The sequence below is a fragment of the Pithys albifrons genome, chromosome 10 (assembly GCF_047495875.1).
Source record: "Pithys albifrons albifrons isolate INPA30051 chromosome 10, PitAlb_v1, whole genome shotgun sequence".
NCBI lineage: Eukaryota > Metazoa > Chordata > Aves > Passeriformes > Thamnophilidae > Pithys > Pithys albifrons.
Genome location: NC_092467.1, coordinates 24,224,654 through 24,246,877, shown reverse-complemented (window position 1 = coordinate 24,246,877; position 22,224 = coordinate 24,224,654). Strand labels below are relative to the sequence as shown.

At 38.6% G+C, this 22,224-nt stretch overlaps 1 protein-coding gene across 2 annotated transcripts in view; it reads right to left on the bottom strand.

Moving 5' to 3' along the window:
- MAST2 (microtubule associated serine/threonine kinase 2) overlaps window positions 1-22,224 on the bottom strand; it is a 186,784-nt gene that overhangs the window by 98,556 nt on the left and 66,004 nt on the right. For both annotated transcript variants that reach the window (XM_071565756.1, XM_071565757.1), the window contains exon 4: window positions 10,641-10,672. In XM_071565756.1, coding sequence (XP_071421857.1) covers window positions 10,641-10,672 — 32 coding nt within the window. The remainder of the gene's footprint in view (window positions 1-10,640; window positions 10,673-22,224) is intronic.

The window sequence follows — 22,224 nt, the reverse complement described above, 5'->3', positions numbered from 1 at the left end:
AAACAAACCTACAACAAAGAAAGACTGGATAGAACAGGATCAAGGGCTCCACAGGTGAAAGCCACAATGACAAAAATAAAAAGTTATTATAGTAGACTTAAGCTCTTATACAGAACATGTATCTGTGAATCATCAACCATTCAGTATTTAAAGAGCAGATGGCTGGAAGGTCCCCATATGTGAAAAATATTATCAAGGAGAGTCCATAGTAACAGTGGAATAAAACTTGGTACTAAGACTTTTATACAAACCATTCTCAAAGAGCAAATTATTCACTGACCCATGTCAGAAGCCTGAAAATTGAAGGTTTCTCAGAGAAAAAAAAAGCAGTAAGTACCAAAAAGGCTTTTGAAAATAATCAATAATCATCAGATCTCATCTCCAAAAAGAACAGTTCTCAATTGACTTCAACAATAATCTAATTTTGATATTTAATTGCCACTTACCAGTCTGTTAATTAGCCCCAAGGCTAAACAGCATTTAATCGTATTTAATCACTCTTGTTTAAAGAAACATTACCCAATATCAGCCTTTAAATAATAAAAATCCATTTAAAATTAGATTGATGACAATGACATTGAAATGTCAGGAGACTGCTCTGGAGTCGCTGCCCTTCACTTCACCCCAAGTGCTGCCAAAATGAGCACCTTATTAAGAATTGTCACCAATCGCTGCCCAACGTGCAGGGAAGGCAGCAGCATTCTGGGCAAGCCTCTCTTCATGGCTGTGCACAGGGAGGACAGACACATGCAGCATCTCCTTCCTTTGCTGACAGCCTGATTTCCACTCAGCAGATGTGGTATACATCACTCTGCAGACACCTAAAATAATTCAACTTCACATTTTCTGGTTACTCCCACCAGAGCTGGCCAGCAGGAGCAATCTCCCTCTGAAATAACACTCTAGATTCATGGGCTATTGCATTACCACCTGATGAGTAACTGAAATTTGACCAGCTACATCCACCCTGCAACATGTGAACTTCAAAACTAGCCCTCTGATGCTATGCTGGCTCAAGTTTTAAGCAGGTACCACTGAGCTCCAATTTCATAACCACACACACAAAGATCTCCTGCTTGTGTTAGCCTTTGCCTGGGACTATCTCACTAGGTAAAGATTTCTCTTTCTAAAGAAGCTGAAGATTTCCACTGGGGCTGCTTGTGGCCATGCAAGTTCTGTAAGAGCATAACAAGGAGTTAATCCTGAAGAAGAAATACATTAGTTGAGCTCTCAAATGCTTTAATACAAACTGAGGTGGTTTGGGCTACTTCTGGTTTACAAATTCCAGTATCCCACATTCAAGCCTGCTAACAATAGGCTTGATTTTGCTCATTATCTTTTGTAGACCCTGTGTTTGGAGTGTTCATCCTGCCAGTCTCTGTAAGAAAGCGATGTGGATTTCCAGGGAATAGAACAGGGTGCAGTATTTTACCACTATTCTAGACAGGTTTTTTTAAGGACCTCCACCACTTAGGCTGTTTTACTTTTCCATTGGTTTTCTCGGCATGAGCCATGCCTGTGAGGGCTCCTTTGTTGCATGGTGTCAGTCACACACGTACTCAGAGGCGAACCACCAGGAGTTTACATGCACGCACCAGCAGCCAGGTTTCCACTCCTTTATCTACTTTTTTTTCTTCCCTACATAGGGCCTTGAACTCCACAAACTAAAAAGAACTTGTACCAATAAGCAACATGAACACTCATGGCTGTAAGTAAATTACAACTACAAGGCTGTTCCCTTCTGTTAGATGTTATTCTCTTAAACTACAAAGCTGTTAAGTTCATAGATGGTTATGTCAACACCAAACCATTAGCAATTCCTCGTTGACACCTCTCCTTACCTCCACTGAAAAGGATGGCTGTAGCAGGGACTAGACGGATTGCTCTGGGGTTGTGAGTTCAGGTAAAATACTAGAGGAGAAGTAACAAGTGCACAGTCAGCACTAAATGGGAATTTAAGGTGCTGTAGACCTGGAGCTGATGTAGAAGAGAACATGTGCTGATGAACATCATTTCCTCGGCAGTGGGAGTACAAAGGAGAGGAGATTCTGACAAGGTATCATGGTAGAAAAAAAAATCAGGATCAATATCACATCTTTTGTTTCAATAAAAAAAAAGATACTTTCAAAATACAAGTTATATCTTCTCAATAAATGCAATAAACTAAGTGGTCAAAAGTCATGCTTTCCATTACCATCCAAATCAAAATGTATTTTTCAGGCAGTTTAATATCTACTTAATGTTATTTTTCCACTACAAAAATCTTCCAGTCTGGAATTATCCAAATCCTTCTTTGTAGTGATTTCCAGGCTTTCTGGAACATTGACTACTGTCAATACTTATCTAAAAAATTTAACTGAGAAAAAAGAATAATGGCACCAGTAACAAATATGGACCATTTGTATCACAGCCTGCACAATTTGGGACCATGGTCACACTAGGCTGTGGCAATAACAGAAATATGCAACTGTGAAAATATGAATTACACAAACCATTAAACTAGAAAACAACACTTAGCAGTGACAGTACTTTAAAACAACTAATTAAGCCTGAAAGCAGCACTGCAAAAGGGCTTTATTCTAATTTTAGCAGTGGCAAAACTGAGGCACGAAGAGGTTAAGTGACATGTCCACAGAACATCTCTGGCAGTATCAGGACTGCAGCTGCGGACGCTGATGCCCCGCTCTGTGCCCAGCTCTGTGCACTGTCCTGCCTTTGCAGGGTTAGCAGCCAACACGCATATGTATATACAGAGAGCACAGAAAATGTCCCAAAGTAGCTGCTTTTCAAAAAGCTGCAAACAGACTTCTACAGAAACATAGAGCAGAGGTTCCAACACCTACTTTATTGAACTATACACGATGAGATGTCCTTCACTAGAAATAAAGTAAAAGTTAACTTACAAATACTGGTATTACAAAATGTTCTTATGTGTTAGAATAAAAGTGCCACTCTATTGTTACACCTACAAATTTGATTTTTGACTGAGGGATGAAAAAATTTTCTGTTTACCATATTTAAACATAGAAGTGAGCAAAATGGAAATCTGGAGCATACTTCAGTTTTGTTTAGAATTCAGATATTTTACACTTAAAGTCCTGAAGTCAAGCATGTTTGTTCACGTTACTTGTTTTAGATTTCCTAATGAATCCGAATACTTATCAGCAAGTAACGTTTACATATTGGAAATCCTCTCCACTCACTATCTCTGCTTAAACAGCAGATGAGCTTTACAGTTCACAGACAGAAAAGGTTAAGCCTTCCTCTTACTCTGCTCCTCCCTCCACTGACTACATGACAGATTCATTTAACCTCTCCTACTTATAAATGTAGTATTAAATATACAATTTCCTTAATTTTATCTAATAGAAATAATAAATATAATTATGAACATCATAAACAGCAGTTTTCATTAGTAGATTTCAAAGCATTTATAAAGGACATAAGCATTAAAAAGGAATTGCTTGTTTAAATCCATTTATAGAAATACATGTAGCAGCATATTTCTAGACAGTAAAGACTTTGTGCTTCAAATCTAAAAGCTTCCCATACCATTCTTAATTTTAAAAGATAATAATGGTAGTCAGGGTTTCTGAAGATTTGAGCCCTGTGACACCTTTCTGATAGATGATTAAAAGTACTTTTTTAATTTGAAGAGTGATCAGACTAGAAAAACAGAGTTACAAAAATTACTACATGAATGCTTGCTAAAAAACCTAACCTCAATGTTCCCCAGTTAAAAATATTTAAATGTTCCTCTTTTTGGCTACACTTTATGGTAAATACTCCACAAAATAAAATGTTAAAGCTTCCAAATTAAATTTCCTGTACAGCCAAATAACCACGACAGACCAAGTTCTAACAAATTAAAACAATGTCTATTGGCCACAGAAAACTCTGGCTGGCTTTTCTTCATAGTCAATTGGAAATGTTTAAGTGCAATTTATTTTTCACTACAGTCCTTACTGGATCCGCAGGGATGGGGCTCCAAGCCTCTGTTTCCTCCGTTTCATCATTGTGCTGATACACTGTGGCTCTTCCCAGTGTAAGAGGCTTAGAGAGCCGGGAAGGAGAGCCCACTGTTATCACTCCAACGCAGGGCACAGAACAATCAGTGCAACTCCAAGATCTTCGTATACCCCCAGCATCAGAGAGACCTCAGGAGTTCAGTAATGGTCCAGATCAATTGCACAGCTCATGTCAAAAACCTAATTATTTATAAATAAAAAGAAATTAAAATCTCCTACTAGTCTATTCACAGCATCCAGCAAAAGGAAATGAAGCCCACCAGTACGAAAGGAAGGTGCCGACAAGTCCAGGGCACAGACTGGCCATCTGAGCTGTCACACGGCAGCAATGTGGTCCTGGCACGCTCCAGCTGAGCCCACAACAAACCAGACCAACTTCTCCTGGGCTTCAAGGAGCAGGAGCAGCCTCTGTCACCAAACCAAAAGGAAAGCGGAAAGCCAAAGGGAACGATGGCACACTTGAAAGGATTCTGGCAGAAATCTCACAGAGCAGCTTGAAAACTCACACAGCGACAGGAATAGAGCCACTGCTCCCACCCAAAGCCCTGGCAGAGCCCTCAGCGGTGTGCGAGGAGCAGCTGTTCCCAGCCGGCGGGGAACACGTGAACCAGCCCGGTCAGAAATCAATCCCCTTAACGACACGCACAACTTCAATCTCAAACATCTTCCCATAACTCCCCAGCTGTGTTTCAGCTACAAACTTTTTGAATTCTAGCACTGAAAACAGAGGAACAGCAACCAAAGCCTGGGGAGCCGAATGCTGAGGGGGGCAAGTGGGTACAGCTTCAGTAAGAGCCAATATTTCCTTACAGTGCAAGTCTGGCAGTTTGGCTTGCAAACAGCACCTTCACTGGGCTCAGAATCAATTTCATGCTATTAACAAAACTGCCCCAAATGACATCCAACATTCTTAAAATGTGTATTTCTACATCTGCAACCTCCCCCCCCAAAATATTTCCAAATATCTATCATTGATAGACTTCAAAGGGTTAAAGACTGTATTTAGGCAAGTGAAGGTTGCCATTCAAACTCCAGATAATTCCTGTCTTCAGACCCTCCTGTGATTCTGATCACAGCACGAGTGCCCCATACTACAACATCCCAATCCCTCAACAGCTACAGCTGGTCAGGAAAACAGAGTGCCAGGCTCAGGATTAAGGACTGGATGGGCTGTTCCTTACACAACCAGAGCCCTTGCCCTCCACACTGAGCTCAGCAAGCAACAAAAGGTATAAATTTGGTATGCTATGTATAATTTTATTATATTTATTAAATGAGAACCTGGATTAAGTAGTGGAAACTTGATAATAAAAACTGCATGAAAAGACTTTTCCACTTTTAAATCCTTAATGAAAGCCTCCAGAAATTCTTTGTCTCCGAGATTACAGTCTTTACAGAATGCTAAAATCCCCCTTATTTGCCAAATCATTCTCTTAAAGAAACAATACTTTAAATTCTTTTTAAAGCTTAATATACAAATAGCAACACTGCTATGGAGCCCCCCATGAATAATTTGGCATCTTCCGCCCCCAGAGCCAGCTCCCTGTATCAGCTTAAAACAGTGGGTTATTTTTGATCCACTGCTTGTGAGCTGCTTCTACACACTCAGAGAAGGATGGGGTGGTCAGAAGAGACCATCTCTTTCTCTCCCCATCTATAGAAAGCATCACAAGCAGTGACTGGAGGATTATTTTGTAGTTTATTTCAGATCCAAATCAGAATAGAGTGCAAAAGTAGCATAACTCCCTACTCCTTTTCAGAACCATTTTTAATCCATTTCCAACACTTTGGTTTCTCCACTCCTGGGACAACAGCACTTGCTCCTGGCAGGGAAACAGCATCGATCCATCACCAGGAGAAACCCTTGCACGCCAAGATGAACAGAAACAGAATTATATACTCCATTTCTCTGCAGATACAGAGGAAATTCCCACAGCACCTGAGCACACCAACACCAAGACATAAACCAGCACTAAAAGCCAGAAGTTTTCTTTCCTGCCATCAAACTTGCTGTTTCCAAGGTCCAAACGTTAAAAAGAATACACATAATTCAGCACATCCTCCCGAAGAAATTCCTTGCTGTGTTTGTTTGTGTGTTATTTTACTATCAAGAAAATGGGGGTAAATTTAACAAATTATCATGAAGACTTGTTTAATGAAACACCCTTGGAAATGTCCAGGGATGTAGAAACTAAGATCCTTCATAGGTTCATAAGTAGAAGAGTAGTGCAGGGAAGGAGAGAGAGAACTAGAGAAAACAGGTCCCATAGTGGACATAAACTGCCTTAAAAAACAATTAGAAGGAATAAAGGCCAGCATAAAAGTCTTACACAAGTCTTTAGCAAACATGTTGCTTACCATATTTCACAGAGATTGACTAAAAAGTTACAGTAAATACTACTTTTTACCAGCACTTATCACCATGAACAGTAGTCTGTAATATTTGACTTAAATCAATGTGTATTTTCACTGGGTGTCTTATTTTTTCATGTGTCTTATGCCTCCATGTTCTTTTTTTTCCATTTGTACACAGACTTTAAAATATATTTCACACAGACTTGATAGTAGGAAAGAATTAACAAAATTAACAAAAATAACAAAATTAACAAAAATAACTTATACCTGAAGTTAATGACTCTTTTCAAATTTGGAAACAATGTGGGAAAGCCGCGTTTTCTTTTTAGAAAATTTTACATTTAGATAGCACAAAAGTTACAGCACCCCCCACTAGAAACCCTGCCGTGGAAACCATGAGGATTTCAAATATAAACCCACAGGTGAAAAAAGTTCATGTTTATAAACAACTAAACTTATTTATTAATTTATTAGCAATGGGGTACTGAACAAGAAACCAGATGGTTCAAATGCAACCCCCACCTGGATTTCAGTGACTGCACATAAGGCAAGGAGGGAACCAGAAGAACAGTGAGCTGCAGGCTGGTACTGTGCATCTGCAGCCACAATGAAAACTGAAGTTTGCAGCCTGGTCTTTTGGGCGCTGAACTGCTGTTAAATACATGAACACACAGAGGTGCTTCACCACGAGTCTCATCTTGTTGCAGTCCCCACCTTTGTTCTTTCAGGACTGGACCATCTCTACTGCACTTCACGTGCAGGTGCACATCAAAACCATGTGAAAGCTGAAGACAACAATACAAAAAAACTAATCTCTGTAGACACTGTAGCTCCAAAAGAACAGAACAGGGTAATGGCTGAAAATAATTAAACCACTTCCACTAATAGGCTGGAGATCAAAGTTTGGGTCTATCACTCCACGTTCGCTATTTGAAATTAAAGAAAATATTCATGAATGGCAATTATTTTTTTTGTGAACAAAGCATGGGGAAAAACATAACCAATACATTTATATCCATAATTCATTAAAGGAAAACTTTGAACACTGATTACTGAACCACACCAGAGACAGAATATAACTACTTGTTCGTGTTCTCATACTATTCAACCTCTTAACAGCCTACAACTCAGTTGAGGCAAATTTCCTTTAGTGCATTAAACATAATTCCCCTATAGAAACATAAACACTTTAAGCACATTAACAACAAAATTGTATCTAAATAATCAGGCATTTCTCTTAATGTCACCCTGCATACAATTCCCCCATCTGTTTGACATGTCTGCTCACTCTGTGATGATTATTTCAATATTAGACTGCAAGATATCCAAGGGCAAAGCCATTCTTTACACTGTGCCTGTGCTCCCTTCCACTAATATGGAGAAACAGAGTCACTCATCAACAGACTTTACAGGCTCTATCCCACCATTGGTTTCTACCCAAGACCTTCTTTAGGTGTATTTCCTTCTCTAGGAAAACTGCTCATGCTCTCCTGACAAAAATACTGAGAAATGTAACTGCACTCCTTTTCCTTAGCACAAACAAGCACAGCAACTGTTGTTGTCCATGCCTACAACTGGTCCCTGCAGAAAAATAGAGACTACTCGTACTGATGCAGGGAATACAAAGCAATGAGTGTCAAACAAAAAGAAGTTAGAAGGATTGCCAAGGAAAGCTCATCTTTCTCCATTCAGCAATGACAAATACTTGAGCTAATCCACAGGCTAAAACCATTCTAGTTCAACAATCAACCAAAGTAATCAGAAAGAAAGCAACAATAATCAAGTCTTCATTCTGCTTCTGGCTGGCTGTAAAATAATTACTTCCTCCCCAAATATCATTTTTTTACAGTAGTAAGTGCACCCCAGCCTCCATGGTGGCACACCAAAAAATGCTGAATGGATGATGTTTGTATATAATACAAATGCTACTGAACTGCTACAAAGGCTGGAGTTTGTGCAGAAAATGGATGCACCTCTTGAGGGTTTCTGGCTCCAAGCCAGATACTTCATCCTCCTGTCAATTCCTGTGTCTGCTTCTGTCAGTGAACAAAAGTAAATGACTGACAGTCAGTGCATCAGGACGTAGGTACATTCATAACTATCCCCAGTCATCAGCCACAGCACAACAGCTTTTCGGAATAAATTTTGTTTTCAAAATTTCTTTTTGCTTATGAGGTTCCCTCTTAAGTTGATTCAAGCAGATGAAAAGCCTCCAGAATAACTGCAAACTGCTTACACTTGTTATGCCATCCTTTTTAACAGAATGGGTGAACAAATTTATAAATAGTCTATGTACATTTTTACCATATATGTATACACATATATATTATAATTATTCCCTTGACACAAATTTCTCTAATTCCTAATTCAAAGACTAAGTGGATTTTTTTTTAAACCAAGTAAGCACTCTGATACTGGGATGTGCAAAGTCATGTACAACACCTCTCCAAGTCCCTTTTCAGTGAGCCTGCACACTTCGTAGTACATTTAATAGTATAACCCAATATTACAACACAAATGGTATATATTGGTATTTATATCAATTTATAAAGACAGACAGACAGATAAATAGACAGATAATAGACAGAATTTATACCAACCCAATGCACTACTGAATTCTTAAATAGATACTTTTCAAACAATAAGAAATCATTTGGTACTTGACTTCATTACAGAATCTGGAATTCCAGAAACCACAATCAAATAATCAATTAGATAACACAGACAACTAACTTAAGACATTTCAATTCTTCATAGATTTTCAGTCTCACTAATAGCTGCAACCTTGTGCTTAAAATTTATGGCCTGGATGTTCTTGACAGAGGTTGCTAAATTTCTTCACATAGTAACAGCTTAAAAGGCACTCACTTGTGGAAGAAAACTAAAGTGAAGTAATAAAACTGAAGGTGTTAAGTCAATATAGAAATAAAACATTCAGTCATTTGGTTTAGTTACTAGTAACTGAAACACTACACACATTTGAAGAACTTCATTTGCATCTCAGATATTTCAAATGAAACTACATGAATAGCTTTGTGTCATACCCACCTCCACACTGGAATCAGGGAAGGGAATATCTCTGGCATCCTCAATTTCCATTCCAAAATTTTGTGCAAAAGTATCAAAGTTACATTAACAAAAAACTTACTGGTAAACTATTTGATCAAAGAACCTTCATGATCTTCAAATGATGAACACCACCTGTCTTAGAAACCCCTCAAATCTCGTTAAGCCAGCCTTTGAGGCATACTGGTTAAAAAAACCCACAACCAGGCAGTGCTTCATGTTCTTTAAATAACTCCCTGACTGGTTCATCATTGTCATATGAACTAAACAAAAAGGTCTGGTCATGCCCCACTTTAAAAAAAAGACCTTTTGATCTGTTGTATTGTTCAGCCCTGAATCACTGGCACTACACAGCACTTTCCAAACATTGTTTCTTACACAAAGGGGATAGCTTACATTGGAAGGCTGAAATCATTTCTCATTAGAACCAGAAACCTGAGGAAGAAAGGTTATATGCTTTTGTGAGCTTCATATCTGGAGTCCACAAGCTTTGGGAAACAATTTGAAATCATAATGCAATAGCAGGCAGTACAAAAGCTTTCTCTTTTATATAATGCAATCAATAATGCAATTTCTTCCACCATAAATCTGTAAGCATAGCAGAAACTAAGCTCTCATAATATCATAATAACACAAGTTAGTTCACTAAAACTCTTTAAACATCATAATGCCTTTTTTAAAATTGCTATTTGTTTAAATGACATTTTTAAAAGCCTACTTTTCCCAACATGTGCTACTTTATTGAAATGCCTCTGTTAGACTGCCTGCTCCACAAACACCTGACCTGCATGGCCCAGAGCTGTGTGCTTAGATTTCTGTCAACAGACTGTTTGAAGAGCAGTGATCAAAGTTGACCATATCACATAAATAATCAGTGACTTCTCTGGAGTCACTTCAGCAATGTCAGTGAAACAACACTCAACACCACAGATACTTCCATATCAGGATCAGCTCAAGCTGGTAATTAGAAGTAAGCTTACACTACTACTACTTCTCCTACGACACTTAAGGAAATGACTAGAGGCTTCAGTCTCAGAGAAATCCAAGCTTGCTGCTTCCAAGCGCATGACAGATTCTTAAAAATGCTAACAGAGAAAACAGAGCATCTGTCCATCTAAATTACTTCCACAATTGAACAGCTATATATGTTCAAAACAAACTAAGGGAGGAATAAAGAATAATTATACTTACAAGCTTCCTCTTCTGGGGAGACTGAGCTCTTTCTGGAAAAAAAACAAACAATGAAAATCTTGAGTTAATTTTACTTGTATTACATATTATTAATTTATTTAGCAATAAATGACTAAGGTGAAATTAATAAAGAGCTGGCCATTTCCCAACGCATGCTCAGTGTAGAACTGCACAGAGCTGATGATGCACATTCACAGAGCACAGTCTGGGGTATAAAAGTTGCTCATTTTGTCATTGCCTTTGTAATCAAAAAGTCATAAGCACTCAACAGAGCAAACATAACTTTGAAATTCAAGTTTAACCAAAGATAAGGCAGTAATTAATGCTGTCCTATATATACCTCATCAGCATCAGACCGAGCCACTTCCAGAAGTGTGGAATGCAGTGTGCCTGCAGCTGTGTGGTATGATCTCACCATTTCACCAAAAGCAAGAATTAATGTAAAAGAATGTCATTTGAGGGTTTGGTTTGGTTGGGGCTTTTTATTAAACAAACACGTTACTCGTGTTATGTATTACCACAAAAAATCCGAGGCCAAACACAACTCCCACTTATCAGCAGCATTTTGCACCTCGGCAGCACAAGGAAAGGCAGACGGGGGATTTTAAGGTTTTTGTTTCAGTCAGCAGCCCCACAGCATCCCAAGGCGCGGACGTCTCTGGAGGGAGCGCCCGCTCCCGGCTCGGGGGTCCCTGCGCTCCCGCGGGGCGCCGCCAGGTGGCAGCAGCGGCCGCCGCCGCCCCGTCATTGTTCCTGCTCCCTGAAACATTCCCGGCCGGAGAGACCTTGGACGAGTCCTGCTGACCCCGACCTGCTTCGCCCCGCCTGATCACAGCAAGTGCCCGCACAGCCAACACTAACTGTCAGGTTACTGAGCTACGTGCTGTGTTTTTCTCTCCTCTTAGAAGAAAAAAAAAAATCAGTGTTTTCACTGAATTTTGAAAAAAAATAGTCAGGGCAAAAAAATAAATCCATAAAATCTGGTAAAATCTCTTTTTTGTCTTTAGTTACAGTGTTCATGACTGACATGACCAACTGTGTTACTGACAGTCAATGACTGGTCTGATCAGTAATACATAGGACTTGACTGAAAGTTTTTTCAAAGATACCAAAAAGTTACAGCCACTGAAACTAATAGATCAATAAACAAATAAATTGAACTTCAACATTCTGTTATCCTTTTCAAGTATGAGTTCTCCACAATTTGAAATTTCATTACAGTTTAACAGTACCAAGCAAATTTCATGTGTGAATTATCACAAGGCTGACAGCTTACAGCATCGAGAAATAAATTCCTGTCATCAGACAAACTTGTCAAGATCTAATCAAAACACTTCAAGTGCGTAAGATAATAAATCATTAGCATCTATAACAGGTTGTGTGTTTCATATTCTAAAAAAGGTATTTCTTCCACTTTCATTTGTTAGAAAGAATTACTTTACAGCCCTGAAGCCTACACAGGAATCACAGCTTCTTGCCACTGCTAATGGATAAATAAATAGGTAGTATGTAGGTATTATATGCTTGTGTAAATAGCATATTACTTATACATGCACATACATCTCGTACATCATATGAGCAGCTGTATTTAATTTATCCTCTTTAAAGAAGATGGCATCTCTTAGCAGAAAGCACTTTTTCCATTCCAAGTATGTATTTCTGTTTATTCCAACACAGTCAGTCCCGGAAATTTTCAGAATGAATGTATAAAGCTCTGGAATTTCATGGTACTGGCTGAAAAAGCAAAACAGTGACCTTTAAAACTCTTTATTTACCTTCTAGTTTTCAGCTTTCAGTGTTCATTTTTACAAGCTTTGGTCTAGTCATGAGGCCTGAAAAGTCACTTAAAGAGAGAACCCTCTCTTAAAGAGAGAACACAGCTCCAGTAATTGTGACTTAACAGACATACACCACAAGAAACATGCTCCAGGAACAGAAATGGACAAATCTTTTCCTCTGCTGAACACTTGTTTTACCCACACAATATTACCTTTAACACTTCCTATAATATAGGTAATTCAGGATTAGATTAGGATGACTGCCTTGGGCTTTGTTCCTGAAAGCTTTGTGCCTTGAAAACTGGGATCAACTGAGTTCACAAGAAAGGAAGGAAGAAAGTCCCAGCAGATGACATCTCAATGCAATTGAAATATTATCCCATCCATGGAGCAATTGTCTTCATTCTGCTCCTCCACCTTGACAAACACAGTGCAGCTGTGGAATCAATAGGCACTAGTTCTCATTTAATATCTCTGTGGTCTTGACAACAAAGAGCACAATCAAACAATCAATTTTTATACCTGTTGTTCCACTATGCCTTATTTCATGTTAGTCTTAAAATCCCCTTCAAAAACCCTAACACCACACAGCAAGCCGTGTCCCGACCTCCACAGCACTTTTCCTGTCCCCTGGGGGAATGCCAAGGCATCACCCTCCCAGCTCTTTACCCTTCTCTTCCTCTCCAAAGCAGGGCTGGTAACAGCACCTACAATCCCCCAAAGCAGATCATGAACAATGAGACCAAGGTAAAGCCACCAGAGTTGGATGTTACACAACCACAAGCAGCGTAATTACAAACTTTGCTTTCCCAAATCACCAGTGAGTGTCTGAAAAAGTTACATCCCAGAAAGAAAACGCCTGGAGATGGAAGGAAGGAAAGAGCAGACTGCAGACAACTGATGACCTATTTCAGGGCACCTATTTTGAGGATGCCCACTGTCAGGAGAATGCTGCAGACAATGGAAATGCCTACCAGGGTTAGGGATACATTCACAGGGTCGTAACTCAGCTGCACCTTAAGATGGCTCAACACTTTAATGTGTGCAATGGGACAAAGTGAGAATTTACATCTTAAAATGACAGGGTAGTTTCAAGTGTATGAAGTAGCACTACAAAAACAATAATTCAATAACTGTGCAAAATAGAAAAGTCCAACAGCATTTCACAAGCACCCTACAAAGATTAAACTCAGAATCAGTTTCATAGTACAGATTAAATGTTTTAGTTAGTAACTTATGAGGGAGGTGGTGTGATTTGATGCACATAACAACAGAGTTTTGCATTATATGCCCATGTATCCTGAAAACATAAATCACATTTAAGAGGTGAGATAACTGATAAAAGAGTGCTGAGCTGTGACTGCTTGGTCTGAAACACTATTTACAGGGTGCAGCTGTAATCTTTTCAATAAGGTAGTTTACCCTAAAGGACATTTTTCATTTAAGACCACCCTTCTGATGAAAACAACACATGAACATGCAAGATTCCAAACTGCCCCTTCCGACAGCACATCTGCCTCCCTGAGCACTTGTGCTGCCAGTAGCTATATTTATATTACCATTATTACTTCAGCCAGCCTCCTTGCCACCTGCTCTCTAGATCAACAATACAACCCTCAAAATAGAGGCTTACATTTATATTTGATTTATATGAAGTGCTAAATAGCATAAGAACATTTTAAAAGATTGGTGCACATTATTCACACAGAACTCTCAGAAAGGGAAATAAAGAACTACTTACAGAGATCCTAAAAAATAAAGAATGTATTAAATCTTGCAGTACCCAAATGACAAGAACAGACTGTTCTGAAAGTTAATTTTTTGTATCAGTTCCATATTTCAAGGCATAATTATTAAACATGCAACTTGATCTCTACATGACAAAAGAAGCAGCAGATTTTCAGTCAAGTTGTTAAAAATGAATCTTGGGATAGAAATTCAGCATTGTGGAATTCATAAAAAGCAGATTCAAATACATGCCTTCAATAGAGTTCCTTATATTTGTTTCCTTTTATCTTAAGTTTATCACCTCAGATCACAAGGACATAAAGTCAGTTGGACACTGTCATTCTACAGTTCACAATAGGGCTGGATTCTCTTTTTTGAAGCAGCGAGGAAGACAGAAGAGAAAATACACTCACCATTTCAAACATCACTTTTCTGTTTACATAATACATTGTTTAGGGCATAGACACTGAAAAATTTATTCAATTGTGAGCTCTCATATACAGAAATTGCATCAGAAAACAGGAATGTTTCAGGCAGCAGAAAGAGTGTTGGCTTTTTGTATAGGTGTATGCACAAGGAAATAGAGTCCGGAAATCTATTTGTTCAATGACCTACAATACAACCCACATCATTTAAACAGATACGTTATGTTACAGAAGTGTGAAAAAACCAGGAGCCCATCACTCAAATTTGTCACTTTCTCTCTGTTTTGTAATTTGTCCTTGAATATGGAGCTGCACATATGGCACAGACCCACAGGCAAAGTTGGATGCCGGAGCCTGCACTGATGGCAGCGCAAACGGAGCCCTCACCAATCAGAGTGAGAACCATCGCCACACAGGATGTTCCGTGTCTTTGCCAGAGCAGACAGCACGATCCCTGAGATTGCCTTTGACCTTGGTTTTTGCAGGGTAGCTCACTATCATACCAGTTGGGACAACAGACAAATATTTTTACACCTATAAGAGTAAACACATTTTGGTTAATAAGTTAATATTTCACAGATGATGAAATTCCACTGACAGTCAGTGACCTGGTACCGTGCACTCATGTTTTAATGCTTTTCCTTTGCTGACTATGTTTGCTTTAGGGTATACTACCAACCAGCAGGGGATTAATTAAATCTCCCTCTATACATAACCATTTGCATTACAGAAATGCTATAATGAGGGTTGGAATCTCCAGTTCTGATGGAAAGCACAACCTGGCCGTGCAAGGACAAACTGTAATCCATCCATCAGATTAAGAGGAAGGAATTTTTCATGGTGATTTAAAAAAAAAATGGAAAGGAGAAAAAAAAAAAACCACCACACACTAACCTTCTCTTTCTCCTATCAGAATCTGCCAGGAAAAATAATTTCCTTCTTTTCACCATATCATTGTAAATGGTTATTAAATACAGCACTTCGCAATTTCTCTTTCTAGAAATGATTACATCTGAACTTGTTTCCCAAACTCATCAGTGAAGAATTTTAAACAGCAACACTGAAACCATATCTGCATTGAAGGTCAGATTAACCTATGGAATATGCTGCAGATATTTTCTATAATTTACTGACTTTTTAGAAACAAAATTCAGGATCATACTGTTAGATCATCTGCTTAGCTATAGAGATACTTAAAATAGAGAAAATGAATATCCAGACTCTTGCCAATACCATTCAAAATATTCAGAGGACATGGAGTTTAATTCCCAGCCCTTTCTCTGCACTCTACTGAACTTGTGTCTGCTACCACCCAAATTCATGAGTTGCCATGGATAGCTTACTCCCAGTGCATCTTTCCATATTCCCAGTACCAGCCAAACTGCCTGGAATCAGCCTTGCCTAAGAAATCTCACCTTCCTGGTGTCAAAGTGCCACAGTGTTCAGGACAACACGCGTGGCACTAGATTAGTCAAGCCAGTGCTACCCTAAACATATTACAAGTACAAAGGAAATTAAATTTTTTTTTTGGAGATTAGTTCTCTACCTCAACAGAAGCTGCATGTCAGTAAAAATGCCATTTACAAAATACATTAACATATAAAACCAAATGGGAAAAAACCCTCAGCTGTTTAACTTACAGGCAGCCCTATTTTCCTAAATATTCAGTATATATCAGTCTTCCAATCCACAGGTCACGAATCAGCCAATGATGCATTTCATGTTTTCAGATCTTCCAGCCCTTCTCTTCAGCTTAGAAATCCCTTACTAGTCAGCAAAATAAAAAGCCTTTGGATTTATTTCAAATTAGAGTTACCGCAGAAGGAAATAAAGCTAAAAGCCCTTTAAACTTTAAGCAAAATTCTCAAACACAGCAAATTACTTTCCCTCCCCCACAACTCTTCTGCCTGGGCAACAGAAAGTTATTCCTTTGTAAGCAAAGCTAAGGATCCAGGTCATATCTGTGCATTAACCTGACAGGAATATATGGGTCCAGAAGCTGCCCACCAACCTTTCATATCACTTAACCTGAGGGCTTTCCATAAGATTAAGGGGTTGGGTTACCTGACCTAAAATAATGCTAGAATACATCTCAAAACTGGCAAGAATTCACACTTTCCTCAGAATATTTTCAGTGATCACTCCCATATATATATTTATATATATTTTTTTAGTAAGCAGGAGTGTGTGTTCCATTTTTTGTACATTACATCATGTTTTCAAGCCCAAAATACAACATTACACAGTACACCATGGGCCACACTGAAACCACATGTCATGGCTTGGATAGGCAATGACAACGAACAGTGGCTGCAAACCACATTCCCAAGGGGTGAATGGAGAGCCCCCCAGCCCCCAGAAAAGCTGCCACAGCTGAGCCACAGCTTCCATGGGGCTGGGCACCCACATCCCAGGGCAGAGTGCAACCCACACACCCCTTGCCAGCCACAGCAATGAATGATGTGTCGTTCTCCAACTCTCATTTTCCCCACAGGATTCATTCCTATCTCCGTCACTGGGGACCAGGAGCACAGGTCACTCCAATTTCATGCCATCAGTCAAGCAGCAGCCTCTTCTCTTTCCATAATAAAGACAAAAGCTCATTTCATATTTGATCCCAAGCCTTTCAACTGAAGTTCAGCACCGAGTGGTTTCTGAAAATTCAAGACAACCCTTGATGCCTGGTCAGATCAAGAACTGGGGTACAGTAACTCAGTTGTTCAATCCTTACACATCAGCAAACTAATTTACTATTCACTTGAATATTTTCCTCAAGGTTAAAGAAAACCCCAACCACAGCACAGCCCTCTTCAAATACATTTGACAAAGTTACTCTTAAATGATAAAGAGCACATAAAAGAATGTTTTTAAGATGTTATTTCATTTGCAGGAAAAAGTCAATTTCAATATTACAGTTTGAATTTTGCAACACAGAGCCTTAGGTGGGATGCAGAAAACAGCACATAAGAAAAAAGGTGAATTTGCCCTTCTATCAGATAACCCATAAATTGCAATAGCAGTAGCTCCCGAAGACTATTATGGTAACTTATTCCCTGAAATAAACAATAACAGCTACCCCAAATGTGTGTGTGGATCAACAAAATAAAAAGCAAGACGTGTGGCAATCCTCTGTAAACAAAAAGTAGGTTATATTTTAAAACCTGAGAAATAACACTCCTAATAAACGCTGCAAATCTTCCTTATGTGTATTATATTTTTTCACAAATTAGCCTAAGGGAGAAGGAATATTGAGAGGAATAAAGCCCACAGCTTGGACAGCTCATTAATCTTTCTCATTACTTAATTCTAGTTTTACAAGGCCATGAAGCAGATTCCTGATGTGTGAAAGAGGCAGCCCAGCCTTGAACAGTCATCCAAAATAATGGGAGCAACTGTTCAAAATCCTCTTTCATTTTGCCAGACGGCGTCAGTTTCAGAAATTTAAGTCAAAAGGTCACGTTCTCCAAAATTTTATAAAACGCAGAAAAGAGTGTCCTCTCGGAGCCACCCAGGGCTGCAGCTGTAACACTATTGTTAGAAACTGCTCTTAAAATTACTCTGTCTTGACTTGCACCAAAAATTCCTTCAAGACTGGGCATGCAGCGATCACAAGGAAACTGTCACAGCTGCTAAAAATGCCAAGAGTATTACAAATAAACAAATCCAGTTTTATTCTCTCCCTTGTTGGCTCATACTAATATTAATCTATGATTAAGTCAGTTGACATTTCTACATACATACATCTAGTCAGTAAAAGTTGTTTTTAGAGGAATTAACAGCTGTCATCAAGTCTACCTGAACAGCAACTTTTTTCATAAAACTATTTTAATATCCCTTAAAACTGAATAATCAAGCCCAATGTCATTTCAGTGAGTTTGGGGACCCTCCTGGTTTATTCTAAGTAAAAGTAACATGAAAAATTGTGCATCTCACAAAAACTCTTGGACAAACTGATCAGCTCACATCTATTCAGTGCATTAATACAGATTGTGAACAAAGACCAAAGATTACAAAAAAAATGAAATACACTGAAATACATTGGCACTATATTATATTGAAATAAACTGGATGTTCTTCAACACTGTAGCTGAAGAAAGAAAAGGTACATGGTCAGTTCAATATTAACATCAGCAGCAGGTCTCCTACAACAGTGCAAAGCATTCTGTCTATTCTGTCAGGCTGGTTTCTCACCAACTCACCAGCTGTAAAGTGTTTGAAAGCAAACAGGCAGAAATTAAATTTGGTTGTTGATTTTGAGAAGCATTCCCCATGTCTCCAATGGCTTTGTCAATGTTAGGCTGATGCTTGTGACACATCAACAGAATTTTATCTTTGCAGTTGTCTATTTCTCAACTAATTTAGCCAAAATCTGTGTCAGACCAGTCCCGTCAGAGAGCTGGACAGCTTGGCCAGCCCTGAAATAAAACCAAGTAACAGTAAAGCTCTGAGAGAAAGTTCTGGGGAACAGAGAATATTTTGTTCCTCAAAAATTCTCAACAATGAAGGAGTCTCCCACCCTGTTCTAAAACTGCAGCGAGTCCATTCCACACAGGTCATGTGAAAACACTCTCAGAAATTGAAAGCATAAGGAATCAATGTTAAAGATATTTAGTAATTAGTCCTAAAAGGAATTCCAAGCATATAGAGTGCCCTTGCCTTCATCTGGTTTATGACTGATAGCATCTGTAACCTCACAAGGCATCCATTAAGTTCAGTAGTTAATTACATCTGCTCTGACTGGACATTATTTACAGAACAAGCAGATGCAATTTTTCATTGCTTAGCTGGGCTACATGAGGCACTTGAGCTTCCCCCTTTGAAATCACTGATTTCTCACAGAAACAGGCAAGGAGGCTCAGGCAGTGGGGGCTCATGTTTTTTGCAAAGGAATAGTTACAGGCCGTCATCCACTTGAGGAAGAAATCCACATGCTGAGCAGCATGTGAAAATTTGGACTAAACAGAAGCCAGCCAGGATTTACATCTCTGTAAGCAGACAGCAGAATTTTAACTTTCTGCCCTTAAAAGTGAATAGTCTCTGATACTGCACACGCCTGCTGGGCTCCAAACTGGAACACAAACCCCTGACAGAAGTGATGAAAGACAGGGTTCAGTTCCTTCAGTCACAGATAATAAATGTTTGTTTTACAAAAAAACCAAACAGCCACAGAAGTTTTCCATTTGAATTATGTGTATATGAAGTGACATTTATTCCCTAAAAATATAAGGTGATTAGACTAAAGTGACTCATTTCAGAGCTCTAAACAAAGCCTTTTTACAACAATTTTAATTAGTTCTGAAAAACAATATTTTCAGTGAAAAAAAACCCCAAATATTAAATTGATATCATCTTTCCTATCATCTCTTTCACACAGACTTTCAAGCAAGTATTTAATCTGCTTAGGCATATTTAAATTAACCATAAAAACAAACAAACAAAGACAACTGAAATGGTCCTCTCAATTTTGGTGAGATAGCACTGTAATAATCACCCACCTTATCCTAATTTTAAGATTATAATCTTGGACTATCTTAAATTCCGGGGTACAGCAGTGCCTGCCATGTTCCCATGTGACAGTGCTCTATGGTGGAATAGAAAGAGGGAAACTGCAAAGTGGTGCTGGGCCAAATCCATGATATATTTACAGGTCAAACTGAGCATAGGGAAAGTTTTATACTGGTGTATGCAAGACAACATTCATGCTTAGAGGAGGCAGAACATCTCACAAAAGCAGAATCTATTTTTTTCAAAATTAAAGACAGGAAAGCTGGGAACCATAGGAACTGACCAACCACATTCCTGGGCATATTTCTAAGTAACCATATCCAGTCCTGTCCTACAGGTTTATCACAAATTCTGCAAATGTCAAGTGAACTAAAGTTTTGGATCACTAGGCTTTCTTCTACGAAAAACCATGGGGTACATCTAAGGATCTTTCACAGATTTATTTCTGAACAACCTTACGTTTAATATAGTTGGATAATTCAGGCTTACTCGGTGCCAAGAGATCTGTTTCAGAGTAAACGAAAATTCACCCCAAATTAAAGTACTGGTAAAATACAGGCAGGCACTCCCAAAGTACAGATTTGAGAAACTGCAGACTGTGCCTAATGACTTTAAGTTCTGATGGGCGATTAGTGCTCTGTAATGGACTGACAGACACAGCTGATTCTATTACAAGGACATGTTCTGGCGAGGATTCTCTCTCTGTTGCATTTAAATTATAAATAGAGACTCTCTTGAAAATATATGAAGACAAAAGATATTATTCAATCTGTAAAACTTGTCTTCTGTCCTTTACCATAATTAAAATTAGAGCAAACACTGATTACATCACCAGGAAAAGCCTTCCAGGTACTCAGGATTGTCTGTACCATCTGCACCATTACACCTCTGTACAGCCTTCATCCTCTACTCCTTTTGGAAGAAACTGCAGGGGGGGGTTTCATTCAGCTGTTGACTTTAAAGTCAGGGTTTGTATTTATAGGTAAAGAAAAAATGTACAAAAAGACTTTGCAAGACTTGAAAATTCATCACAAATTGTCACTAAACAGTCCTCGTTTTCAAAGAGGATTTGGGAAGGGGCTTTTCCTGAACCTGACAGATCTCACAAGAGCCAGTCTAATCAACGTCCATGCTCACACTTTCAGGCTGAATTCAATGCATGGTTAAAGCACTCAGTTCACAATAGCTTCTGGGGAGTCAAAAATCTTCAATATGTTGTTTTTATCTCAACACTTTAATGTATTATAAGAGAACTAGAATACAAGAATCAAAGTCTGTGGTCCTCTGATACACATTTCATAAAACCCACAAAAAAAGTTACTCATACTGGAAAGAAAAAGCAGCATGTAAACTGCCAACCATCTAAGAGGCAAATTTCCAGTACATCAAAACAGTTAAGTACAAAACTGCTGCAAGCACCTAAACCCCATCAGTACCCCTCTGCAAAAGCTTTCTTTCTCACTGTTTTTTTTCAAGTTTTGTTGCAATTTCCTTTTGCCAATCCCACCCTGCTAACAATCAGCCCCAATTAAATCACTTTTCTCAGAGTTGAAGTTACAATTGTCATGTGCTGCCATGTACATCAGAGGACTTTCTATACAAAGCATGTTTGCTGTACATGATAAAATGCTTCATTTTTATGATGGTAATTAAAAGAAAAACCCTATTAAACCTTTCACTGAACTTTTAATGTTTTTGTTTGAGAGGGACCAAACAACAAAGAAACAACTCAAAAGGGGAAAGTTTACTATCTGTGAAGAAACAACCTAAATAGCTTGCAGAGAATGACTCAAGATTTAACTTTCAAATAGCAACCATCTACCTCTGAACTTGGTATGATAAGTTGCGTATGATAAGTTGCCTTCTCCACCAAGAAAATTCTTGCTTTATTTCCTTTAGATCTTTAACTCATTAATTCCCATTTCCACAGTGTTTTCTCTCGGCCAGTGATAGCCCCAAGCTGTACTGGTGCTCACCAAATTCTCACAAGAGAAGTGCAACTACAGCAGACAGAACAAAGGATTAGTAAAAGAATTTAAATGATCCTGTAAAATCATTCACTGCACACACAAAAAGTGAATTAAATAAAAAGTGAATTAATTTCATTCATTCTCCACTAAATTTAAAATTCTGCAGTAATTGATATTT